At 46.7% G+C, this 12,862-nt stretch overlaps 1 protein-coding gene across 1 annotated transcript; it reads left to right on the top strand.

Moving 5' to 3' along the window:
• The first annotated feature begins 753 nt into the window (after window positions 1-753).
• LOC146769589 (glutamine amidotransferase-like class 1 domain-containing protein 3, mitochondrial) lies at window positions 754-6,470 on the top strand. Its single transcript, XM_085640492.1, has 4 exons — window positions 754-1,119; window positions 3,081-3,252; window positions 4,130-4,331; window positions 5,747-6,470. Exons 1-4 carry the CDS (start codon window positions 1,012-1,014, stop codon window positions 5,937-5,939), a joined length of 675 nt encoding a protein of 224 aa, XP_085496618.1. The 5' UTR covers window positions 754-1,011; the 3' UTR covers window positions 5,940-6,470.
• Window positions 6,471-12,862: the final 6,392 nt, after the last annotated feature.

Raw genomic sequence — 12,862 nt, 5'->3', positions numbered from 1 at the left:
GGGTGGACACGTCCAACCTCCTGGAGCCCTGGCTGGGATCTCAGAGGCAAACAAGCCCTCATCGGGACTTCCAGGGCAGCCCGCTCACCTTGTTGCCCCATTGGAAAGCATTACGTGCGCCCAGATAGCCCGAGGGGGGGGCTGTCTTAGATAGGCTGGTTGGTGTACAGTGAGGAGTCTGCCTTGGACACAGAAGGGTGTGCACACAAGGGGCTGGAAAGGGCGGGTGTGCCCACAGTGGGCTGCCTTGGGCAGGACGATTGGTGTACAGACATGGGACTGCCTTGGGCAGGGAGGTGTATGCACACAGATGGCTGCCTTGGACAGGGAGGGGTGTGCACACACAAGGTTGCCTTGGACAGATAGGGTTTTGCACACCGGGGGCTGCCTTGGACAGGACAGTTGGTGTACAGATAGGGGTCTGCCTTGGACAGGGAGGGGTGTGCACACAGGGTGCTGGACACGGGGGGCAGGGGGGTGTGTTGTGCACACATGGGGCTTCCTTGGGCTGGGCTGTGTGTGCAGGCGGGAGTCTGTTGCTGTGTTTCATCCCCTGCTCCTGTTACAGGCAGATAGTGATACCTGCTTCTTGCATTTCCGCAAAGCGTGGGTGACTCAGCAGTTTGGGTGAGGCGTATGCAGGGGAATCCCCAGGTGGCATAAGTGCATGCTGATTGCACACGCGGAGCGGTTTATGGGCACCTCCAGTCTGCGCCGCCCATCACTTCCTCCTCCACCCTCCCCATCACTCCTGTGCCTATAAGAGACGCGGAGGCGCCTGCAGCAGACACGAGACTGAGCTCCCCTCACCACAGCCTGTCCTGCCTCCGGAGCCCTCGCTGCCTCTGACCCTGCGTCCGTCTGTCTGTCTGACTCTGTGACTATAAGAGACGCGGAGGCACCTGCAGCAGACACGAGTCTGAGCTCCCCTCACCACAGCCGCCTCCGGAGCCCTCGCTGTCTCTGACCCTGCGTCCGTCTGTCTGTCTGTCTCAGTGCTCGCTTCACACGATGGGGAAGAAGGTGGCTGTCATCCTGGCCGGCTGCGGCGTGTACGACGGCAGCGAAGTCCACGAGGCTTCGGCGGTTCTGGTCCATCTCAGCAGAGCCGGGGCTCAGGTAAGGCCTGCACTCTTGACATACATGTATATGGGGGTGTGCGCTCTGTGCCGCTCGCTGGGCTTGTCCTCCGAGGCAGCTGAAATCTACCGTCCATCCTTCCTGGCTCTTCCACTGCCTCCACCTGCCCTGGGACATTGTAAAAATGAAATCGGATAACTTATATTTACTGCGGCCGCGGCTATAACATCTCGGAGCCCGGCTGCCACGGGGCTGGAGGGTCCTCTATGGTTCTCTAAGACTTAGTGGTGTCAGAGCGTTACTGGCACGTCACTGCGAGAGTGCAGACAAAACCGTCTGGGCATTGACATCACTACAGGGTGCCATAGGATAGTGCGTCACTTCCGCGAGCTGTGACATCACTGATGGGGTTTCTTAGTCTGCTGTTGGACTCCGTGATGTGGAAGCCAGACACGTTCACGTCACTGCGACGGATGCTGACAGCTTCCCGGGGCTTTGCAATCACAACCAGTAACTGTGTTGTCATTGCGTGAGACTGTGACGTCACCTCCAGGAGGAGTGCCATCACCGCTTCGGACTAGGATGTCAGCACCAGGTACCGTCGCATTACGCGCAGATACTAGTATGAGTACCAGAGCCAGTGACATCACGCCTAATACTGTTATGGACCTGTAACGGACTGTGACGTCATGGCCAAGTTCTCCAAGGTCACTCCAGAGGATTAGATCAGTAAATACCAGGGGCCGTGATATTAGTGGCGGGCACTGCAAGGTCGACATTATAGCATCGGTGACAGAGACTCAAACATCACTGTCAGGGGATGTAACACAGTCATCGAGAAGTGTTTCATCACTAACAGCGACGGTGACGTCACCGCCAAGGCTTGGCGCTGGGAACTGATATGCTCAGGCGACATATTGTGGCATTGCTGTGTGTGGCACTGACATCACAGACTTGAGAGTGCCGTTGCTGCCAGGGACAGAGACGGCTCCGTCGAGGGTGAGGTCACTGCCATGCCGCATACACGCACAGCGTGTTTATTCCCATCTCTGCAGGAATATACCCTTCACCCCGCGAGGACACGGCTCTCCGACTCCTCGGAAACCCGTCCGCGGGTAGCGGCTGATGTAAAGCTGTTGTCCTGAGCCTTTTATGTGCCTCTATTTACAGAAATAAAAAAACTGACCCCCGGTTCCCCGAGGCCTCATTTAAAACAGGTCCCTTAATGTGTTAGGACGAACGTCTTGAGGTCCGCCAGGGATGACGGTGTACCCTCGGCGAGATTGTCGCTGAATCCGTCCATTTTGTTTCAGATCCAGGGGCATAGCTACTACCGGTGCACCAGGTGCAGTGCACCAGGGCGCAGGGCCCCGAGGGTCCCAATGAACCCTGTTAATTGCTGTATTTTCCTACACCATCATCAGTCTTGGGGCCATTATCCTGTTTGTACCAGGGCAGCCTTGCTACGCTACTGTCAGATCAGGATATTTAGTGATTATTCACTAGGTGGGACGAGCCGCACAACCTAGAATCACAGGTCCGCCTCCCTGAACTGATCAGAATTAAATACATGAAAGGGTTATGTGACAGATGGTACGTGTCCTGGAGAAGACCCTGGTGATTCAATGTTCGGGTCGAAACGTCCACAGTATCAAAGGGCTGTCCTACTAAAATTAATGGAATAACCAAGAACTATATTGGGCTTGATGCACTGTTGGTGTCGATGACTGTATATGTGTATCATATTGTACACTGTTGTGCACTTCTACTTTTGAGCACTGCGCCGTCTGCGCCATTGCTGAGTCTTGCATTTATCGAAATGTCATACGCATACACTTGTCACCTTTTCTGGGCCAGTGTAAATCTGTAAACATGCAGTGTAAAGCACTTTGCCATGGTTATAGAAAATATAAATACATACATACATGCAATTAATTCATATATACAAAAGAGTGTATGGCTGCTAATCTTCCTGCTTCACTGTGACCCCTGTTCCTTAGGAAGAACTCTACGCCCCCAACATTGAACAGATGCACGTGGTGGACCACGTGACGGGGCAGCCCACGGCAGAGAAACGTAACGTGCTGGTGGAGAGTGGGCGCATCGCCAGGGGCAACGTCAAAGACCTCTCCTTGCTGAGGGTCAGCGATCTGGATGCACTGATTGTGCCAGGTGAGGAAGCGCCCAGGGGATGGTTGCATGTGTAAAGCGATGCCTTTATCCTGATAGGTGAGGGGGCGCCCAGGGGATGGTTGCATGTGTAAAGTAATCTCTTGAATCTGCCAGGTGAGGAGTCACCCGGGGAATGGTGGTATGTGTAAAGTGAGCTCTTGAATCTGTCAGGTGAGGGGGCACCCAGGGGATGGTGGTATGTGTAAAGTGAGCTCTTGAATCTGCCAGGTAAGGGGGCTCCCAGGGGATGGCTGTATGTGTAAAGTGATCTCTTGAACCTGATAGGTGTGGGGGGTCCCAGGGAAGTTTGGTATGTGTAAAGTGATCTTGTGATCCTGATAGGTGAGGGGGCTCCCAGGGGATGGTGGTATGTGTAAAGTGCTCTCTTGATCCTGATAGGCGAGGGGTTACCCAGGATATAGCAGTATGTGTAAGGTGATGCCTTCATCCTGAGAGGCGAGACTGTACCCAGGAGATGGTGGTATGTGTAAAGTGATCTCTTGAACCTGATAGGTGAGGGGGCTCCCAGGGAATGGTGGTATGTATGCATAAAGTGAAGGGCAAATGGTCAGTGGAGAAGCTGTCTGGTGTGTGTCATCTGCGATTGTAGCAGTCTGTGTGAAAGCCCAGGTGAAAGGTCACCTTTGATTGTGGGAGCATTTTTGAAGGCCATCTGTGATGCTAACGTATGAGGATTGAATTAGATTCTGCAAGGGGGGATCCATGCAGAGGACTGAGGGTCTTTTCATCTCACAGTCAGTCTCCTACTCACCCTGGAGCTCTCACTCTCTGATGTTGATAAGTGCTGACGTACTTCCTGTTTCCTCCCTCCATCTGCCCAACCCTCAGATCACTCTAACAGGGCTTGTGTTTGCAGGTGGCTTCGGGGTGGCGAAGAACCTGTGCTCCTGGGCCGTGAACGGGAAGGACTGCACCGTCAACCAAGCGGTGGAGGACACCATCAGGGCCTTCCACGCGGCCAAGAAACCCATCGGCCTCTGCTGCATCTCTCCGGTGCTGGCAGCCAAGATCCTGCCCGGCTGTGAGGTCACCGTGGGCCAGGACGCAGAGTGTGACGAGTGAGTGATAGTCATGAGCCTAGACTGACATCGGGGGGTGTGAGGGTCCCAGAGTGAAGTCTGGAGGTCCATGACAAGGGCTCAGTGCTTCCCAGCTCATCCCATGGGTGTCCATTAGGGGTATCCAGGGGTGGCAGAGTCCATACCTTGCTTGCCCTTTGGTGTCCCGGGCACTGCCATGGCTGCCTAATTTGTCAGGGCCCGTGAAGGTTGCGGCAGGAAAGAAGGTAACCAGGGCTCTAACCACCAGAATAACCTCTTTATAGGTTACAACCTTTAACTAATCTCAAGGCCCTCTGGGGCAATTAAGAGGTGTTGAGGGGCGGAAAGTTGGCCAAAGTGTCAATCATGTGATGGATCAGGGGTCAAGGGGTCTGGGGTGGTCCACATGTCTAGCTGATGTTAGTGACTGTATCAAACAACCAGACAATGGGGCAAGAATACTATTTTTGGGCCTGTAAGTCAGAAACTTGTACATTTCACTCACCCTGAAATTGGTCGGACTGGGTCATTTTATAGAATTTGATGGCCATCGTCGTGTTGGATGTTGTACAGGCCCTATATTCAGCAATCTATACATTATATGGCTATTGGCAGTCATAGAAGAATTCCATGGGGAGAACCCAGTTCCTTCATGAAGTCACAGAGCTAATTCCAATATCCTTATGATGTACGGTGTTATTTCTTAAAATACATGGTCATATAACCACCCTTCCCTCCCGTCTTTTATATACTAACACATCACTTTGAATTGATAACAGGTGCAACTGGCGTACACATGTAGTTTTTCCCGTTGCTGGCTGGGCTTTCCACCTGATTATAACTTTGGATAAATGGGGAATAATCTGCATATTATAGTTCTGCCACTGATGTTGGGCTTGTTACTGCTCCTGGTGCACACAGGTGTGCAGGCAGCTTCCTCCAGTGAGGACCAGCCGCCTCCTAATGTCTGGCCCGGGGCAGAGTTGAGCCTCTGCTTTTCTGCACCTGCACACCCTATATCGCATACATTTACTCGGAGTTTCTCCGAGTTAGTGCGCGAGCTGCAGCCAGCCCGGCTTGGAAACAGTAAGCAGTGGCTGCCTCTCTCTGTTTCCAGGCTCTGGTGCCTGCAGTTCATGCAGTAATTCTGGAAAATTGGAAGTTAAATGAATGCGCTTTACACGGTGGAATCGCATATACCAGACACACAGCTGGGACCTTTGCACGCGCACGCATCCATGATACGGCCTCATTGGTACCTGCCTGCATAGGACACAGACATGACACATTTCCCGCCTCCTCCTGTGTTGTAACCTTTATTTCTGGGTGTGCCTAACTGCTACCATAAGCTCCGATTGTAATCAGTGATGTGTTCGCACAGCCTGTACCTCCCCAGGCAGTATTCAGTGACTGACGTCTCTTCTCATCCTCAGGTGGCCCTTTGCCCAGACCGCGCAAGGCATCGAGAGCATGGGCTGCAAGCACGTGAACAAAGACGTGCACGAGGTGCACGTGGACGCCAAGAACAAGCTGGTGACGACCAGCGCCTTCATGTGTAAGGCCCCCATCCATAAGGTCTTCGACGGCGTTGGTGCGATGGTGAAGGAAGTGCTGAAGCTCGCGTGAGCAGCGTGAGGATGACTTGCAACATTTGTACTTCGGCCACATCCAATGGAGAGACCCCTCAACTCTGCGGTACCACCAGACCTTCCGCAGAAACCAGAGTTACCTCTGCTCCCAAATTCAATGCAGGAGAAAGTCTCATCTGCCACCAAACCAATAGACTAACAGCGGAACCCCGTCAGCTCTGCTACCACACCCAACATGGCGTCTCTCAAGTCCCAATGAATCGTGAACTGTCAAACACTAAAACAGAGACTTGGATTTCAGGGCCACGTCCAATATGGAGGCCAGAGTGCACTCTACCACCACACCCACTGTGAAGACCGGGGAGGTCCTTACACCACCACATACACTACTTAGACCAGGGCCGCCTCCACAACAGCACATAATACGGAGGACAGAGTTCCCTCTCGGGCCACACCCAGTACACACTACTACTATAGCGCACTAATTCCAGGGGTGTAGTCCAAGGCACTGCTGAATCCCGTACTGATGTATTTTTATACTGAATAAAATTACTTTATTTAAATTATACTCATAAGCATGTGTTTCTATCTTGTTATTGTGGTGTGACTTGGCAGCGCAGTCTGGTTTAGCAGCGCAGCTGCCGCCAGACAAGTATGTGAGAGCCACCAGGAGAGGGGCTTTGGCTCCGCCCACATGTTGGGAGCCAGGAGTACATGTTTTGAATGGGCAGAAGTTGTGTGCTTCCACAAAAAAGTACTTGCCTTCCACACAGCTGTGATTTATTTATATAGCTGCCTGAGCTTCAACTTTCAGGGGCACACACAGTTGTAATGCTATAAAACTGTCTCAGATAACTAGATAATTTATGATGTTCTTCTCTAGCAGCAGCACAGATGGGAGGAGTGTCGTCATTAGGGTACACTTGACATTGCATTCGCGAGCCAAACCTACTGGCATGGCCAATGCTTGTTATAATTAAAACAACTTTGAGGTACTGTATCCTCTCTACCACCGCAACCAATAAAACTACTCACTAGCCTCTATGTAACTTGTGTCCTCTGCCCATGGACACTTATAAAACATGCTGTCCCATGTGTAGGCAGTCCTACTCTTTGACTCACTAAAGACAGCCTGGATTGCGCATAATAATATCACAGTGGGCGATCAGACTCAACCACTGGCACTAGTCAATATGGCCACGAATTCCCAGAATGCCTGTTAGATAGCAACTCATTCAAGTTTTAGGAAACTGTCTCGGAATAATAATAGCACAGCAGTGGTAGCCTTTTCAGTGGTAGCCTTTTCTAGAATGTTGCTGGCCTGTCTAATAAGCTGAAATCCGACCAATGGCTTGATTTTATAAAAGACTATAGTATTGTACGTTTACAAGAAACCTGCTCGAGAGAACCTGTTCCCATCAATGGCTACGCTTCTATATATACTCCAGCTAGTGTAGCTTTGGGCGGTCACTCTAAGGGTGGTCTACTAACTCTGGTAGCGACAACACTATCAGGCAAAGTTGGAAAGACCCAGCTTCATTCAGCTCACTTCCAAATTATTAATATTCTTTTTAGAAAAACTGTGACATTGATCCTTGTTAATTTTTATCACAACAATTTCAATACTACGAACACCGCCATTGCAGAAGAATTAGAGAATACACTGTGTGGACATATACAGGAGATAAACAGGGATTTTATTGTTATTTGGGGGGGTGATTTTAACTGTAAAGTAAGCCCTTATCTCAGCAGTCTGTATGTTGTTTAATAAACAGAGCCAGGGATGGTGGTTGTCACTTTTACCATAACCCTTGCAGGAATATTTTTAACACATTACTCTCAAAATTCTCCCTTTTTCTTACAATTGACCTTATTCAACCGAAAGGCACAGAACTAGTCTCATATGTGGGCAGGGGTCAAGGGTCCCTAATTGATTTTATTGCCCTCTCTGATTATTTCAAACCCAATCTGTGACTTTTCTATACCTAAGGTCTGTTTTAGTCACCACTATCCATTATCCCTTTGTTTAGAGATTCAAACTGGTGAATCCTCAGGGACAACTAAATTATGACCCATAATCCACACTAAAACAAGGGGCTAATGCGGAAAGGGTCTACTATTAATCCAGACACCGTCTTACACCAGATAATGAAAACCAATATGAATCAAGTTTTAGATTGTCTAAAAGACTACATAAATCCATCATCCATGTTAACATCTTTTGTGGCAATAACTGAGACCAATAAATTAACGCTGCTTTATCTGGTGACTACACAATGAGACCGCGGAAGCAAAGTAAGTGGTTTGATAGTGATTGTTCACAGTCCCACAACAAACTAGTCAAGGCATTGAAAAAAAGACCCCGAGATAATTCAGTGGTTAAACAGCTGCGTTTCGAATATAAACAGGCATTAGGGAGACATAAATTAGATATAAGAAGAGAAGCCTGGGAACAACTTCAGGTAACCAGTCAAAACACAGATCCCAGACTTTTTTGGAAAACTGTTAATGCAGACTTCTTTAAAAGCTCCCACAATGGTAACATTGATGCTACAATCATGCCTGAAGCGTGGTTGGATCATTTCTCCTGCTTATATAGTTTCATTGGGGTGCAGTATATCAATCTAAATTACGGGGCCTCAGAACTGGCCCATCCAACGTTTGACGAAGTCGAAAGGGCCCTAAATCAAACAGTGAAGAACAAGGCTCCTGACCCTGATGGCATCCCAGCTAATTTGTTTTTAGCGAACCCTGCATTATGGCTTCCACTATTGACTAATATTTTAAGCTGTGTAGCATCCCAGGGTCCCCCTGATTCTTGGAGATCCGTGATAATAGTTCCCATTTTTAAAAAAGGTGACAGGTCTGACCCAAAATGTTACCGGCCCATCTCACTGATTGATTGTACTTACAAACTGATGGGCAGGGTCATATTAGAGCGTTTGGGCAACTGACAGCGGGAAATTTTCAGACATACAATACGGTTTCAGGAGGGGCCTGGGAACTGTAGAACAATGTCTCAGTCTGCACCTGGTCATGAGTAAGTACACAATAGCCAAGCCCAGCTCCCTTTATCTTGGGTTTATGGACCTCACGTCTGCTTTTGACTGGGTGCACAGAGGGAGATTGTGGGGAAAAATGTTGAGTATGGGCATTGAACCATCTATTGTCCACTTTTTAGCCACTGCTTCAAGATGCGATGGGGAGGGTTTGATACAGAGCTGGGGGCTAACTCTCGACCCCAATACAAATGAATCGAGGGGATCGCCAAGGTTGCGTTCTTGCACCTTTAATGACCTATGGAGCAATCTCAACTATGGGAATGTGGATGCGCCCAAGATTGTTTTTTAATGTCCAGAACCAGCGTGGGGTTGCAGAAGCTTTTAATCAGGTTTAATGATTTTATGAATGAATTTGGAATAAAGACAGGGAAATCCTTTACTCTGGTGGCAGGCAAATACCCCATCACTTTAAAATCTTGTTTTATAAACAATGGAAAATTGTATTATGTTCCTACTTTTTCTTATCTGGGATTTCCTTTTGACCAAGAAAGCACTTTGCACCACCTAGTTAACCCAGGATCGTTTTAACCAAAACCTAGAGGCAGTTTTTAGATTCATGAAAAATTAGTCTCTAGAGCGATAAACGCAATTGTTATTATCTACAAGGCACGGTCCTGTTCTGTTATCTTGTATGGGGCCGGAGTACGGGGCTCCTGTAATACAGGGGGGTTGCAAAGAGCTGAGAATACTTTCATGAGACGTTTGCTGACAGTACCCAATAGTCTCCCTGCTACTGTCTGCCATAGCGAACTTGGACTGATTCCCCTGTCTTTTCGTATACAGTTAGCACCGATTTTATTGTGGCACTCTATCTGGGCAAAGGCAGAACCAGCCCTAAATCGCGCCATCATTTTAGACGGTCTCAAATAGGACCACATGATGAAGATACCTTGCTTCAGCTGTATAAAAAAACAGTTGGCGACAATGGGGCTGGTAGACTGTTTTCATAGTCCAGCTAGCATTGCAGGGATCTCAACAGCTAAATTAAAAAGGGAGTTTTTAACCTGCCTATATACAGCCAGAGGAAACTTGGAGGGGGCAAAGAAGAGCGTCGTTGAACACTCGCTTTTAGTCTGCTCGCTTGGCGTTGAGCCCTACTTCTCTTTTTACTTTAGTCACCCCAAATTGTTTTACCTTATAGGATTTAGGTTTGGTATTTCGCACTTTTTGGTATCCTATCCCAGTAAAGTTTATTGCGGTGCTAAACGGGATCTTTGCCCTTGTGACTGTGAGTCTAGGCAGTGCACATTACATTTTATGTTTTTTTGTCAACTCTACATTGAGCCAAGGCGTGATTCGATCATACCTCTTTTAAAGTTTTTAAATATTAGGAAGTGTCGGGCAGCACTATACCATCTCCAGCTTTTAAAAGAAGAATTTACCTGTTTAATGATTTACAGATATATTTCCTCGGCTGTTCGATTATGTGATATTGTTGGTAATTGACTTCGTTCATCTGTTTTTAAAATAATTACCCCTGGGCTTACCGCCTTTTGGGACAGGGGACAGGGGGCTGTTATGAATTTATTTATGACCCGTTCCTCAAATGCTGCTATCTTGTGTAAATCCACCAACTATAATCTTGATGTTCTGACAGTGAATTTGCTATTGTTATTCATCATATTACTTATGTTTTTAATTTGTTTTAAATGTTTTGTTGATGTATTCTTTTATGGCTTGTAGTTAGCTGAATAAAGATATTTTGACTCACTGACTGAATACATGTAATTTGTCCTCTCTTTCTTGCCTTTCCAAGTTCCCTGCCATCTTACTTCCTCCAGCCATCCATCCACTCCATTCCTTCCTTCTTTTTCTGTTCATTTATCCCTTCCGAATAAGCAAAAGATTGCAAGCCCTGAAGGGCCATTAATGCTAATAAGAGCCTGGCTGGCCTGTTATTCAATAGGGCTGGAGTTGCTCTGAAGGTTCAGGGCCCCTGCTGATGAAACTGTCTCTTTCCCCAGGTCCCCGAGTTTAATTGCAGCAGGCACAAGGGGGCTTCAAGAGAGGGCGGGAGAGGGGGCAAGAGATCAGTGAGAGAGAAGAGAGGGTGGTGAGAAGGAGAGAAAGGATGGATGAAAACAGAGCGAGGCTAGGAGGGGAGCGGGTCTGGTGTGAGCCTTTTATACCAGGGCTGCTCTTGATTCCATAGTCCCGCCCTGATGTCGGTCTCCAAGACAGGTTCTGGGTCAGATCAGGAGAATCTGACTAGTAAAGCTAATTCATATACTGCATTGCATTATTGATTATTAGAAAAGCGAGTCCGTGCAGGTTCAGTGCCACGCATAACATGAAAGAAGAAGGACAAAACATTAAAGCATCAAAGGAAAACTAAAACCATAAAAACAGAGAATATCAAATAAAATTTTATTTCGTTTTGATTACAAAAACTCCCAAGGATGTCAACAAAACAATCACATTCTAATATAACACTTATATTAAACCGCAATAACACTGTGATGAGAACAATATTCTATGAATTAGATAAAATAAATTCCATCGTATAAGGTATGATCTATTATAGGACATCTTTGAATTTGTTTAAAAATAGTGTTAAAACTATTAAAATATTTATACATTGTGGGAGCGGCCTAGATACAATTTCAGAGCTTTTTGTGGGCTGCAAACATCATTTCTCAGGAATATACTTTTTTGAGAACAGATGGTGGAACTGATGAAGCTGCGGGCAAACCAACACTACATGCGATAATTCCTGGACATGAGATCTATTCTACAGTACAGGCAATTATGGTCACCAATAGTGTACGGTACCCATATCATTTGCTAAAATTAACTCAAAGCAGTGAAAGATAGTGCAGAAATGTCAGAAGAGTTTCCCCATGGAGTTATCTCTCAACATTACCAAGTAGTGTTTCATTTGATTAGGCACTGCGGAAACAACAACTATACGCAGGCTATTTATAGGTGAACAGTCATTTATTTTGAGAGACAACCTTATGTGTCACCCCCAATTTTAAGGTAGTTTTTACTTATTAGTAATATTCCAGGAATTTTAAATTCTCAATATCGAAATTTAAGATTTTCAGTGGATCCTCAAGATTTTGGCCAAAGATTGCGTTTGGCTGATTAATAATACACAATTCTGTTTTAATAGTTCTTAAATTGTGTGAGATGTATCCTGTTCTATGTGATAGATCCGAGGAAAAAAAGCACCAAGGGTTTGCGCATAAGAACTTCTAAATCCTAATTCAAATCTCAGTGCTTGGATGGAAAGTCTACCTCTTAAAGAAATTAGGGATCTCTGTATCTTTCTCTCAATCCTATTTAGAAAGGATAGTTGTGGGACAGATACACATCCTAAGATAACATTCTATTCTATGAAAGACTACAGAAGGTATTTCATTGGTGTTAACATTTAGAGTCTTGGAAAAAAAAAATCTCCATGTGCCTTGGTAGAGAGTCATCAACCCAGCTGAATGGGAGACAACTTTACCTCCCACATTTCTCACATGAGAGGTTCTCTGCCAATACCATCCCTTAGTAGGTATCGTTTGTAACTCTTCTTATTATGGTGCAGCGAAAACTCCATAAGCTTGGCCTTTGTTCTATTTATTTTCAGGACATGATTAGTAGAATAATTAAATAACACTTCTAGACTTTGCTGCAGACTAATTGGGAAATGATCGAAAACCATACACAAACACCACATATATCAAATTAAAGAAAAAAGCAGCCCCCACCCACAACCAAGAGAAAGTTCACAATTCCACAGACTAAACACATATTTAAAAATACAGTATGGCATTTAGTATTTCATGGATTATGCAACGCACCGGTCTTTGTCTGCGAAATAAAATCTCTGAATTTATGTACTTTGGAATGCAAGAAACATGGACAGCGGATCCAGAAAACATTTGTTCAAGTCTATCTGTCTGCA

This window comes from Triturus cristatus, unplaced genomic scaffold (genome assembly GCF_964204655.1).
Source record: "Triturus cristatus unplaced genomic scaffold, aTriCri1.1 SCAFFOLD_422, whole genome shotgun sequence".
Lineage (NCBI taxonomy): Eukaryota > Metazoa > Chordata > Amphibia > Caudata > Salamandridae > Triturus > Triturus cristatus.
Note: the sequence above shows the minus strand (reverse complement) of the source record. Positions and strands in the feature narration are given on the sequence as shown.

Coding starts and splice junctions, on each gene's coding strand:
- LOC146769589 (XM_085640492.1), top strand. CDS start 1,012: ATGGGGAAGAAGGTGGCTGTCATCCTGGCCGGCTGCGGCGTGTACGAC. Junction 3,253..4,129: donor GGATGCACTGATTGTGCCAG/GTGAGGAAGCGC, acceptor TTGTGTTTGCAG/GTGGCTTCGGGGTGGCGAAG. Junction 4,332..5,746: donor CAGGACGCAGAGTGTGACGA/GTGAGTGATAGT, acceptor TCTCATCCTCAG/GTGGCCCTTTGCCCAGACCG.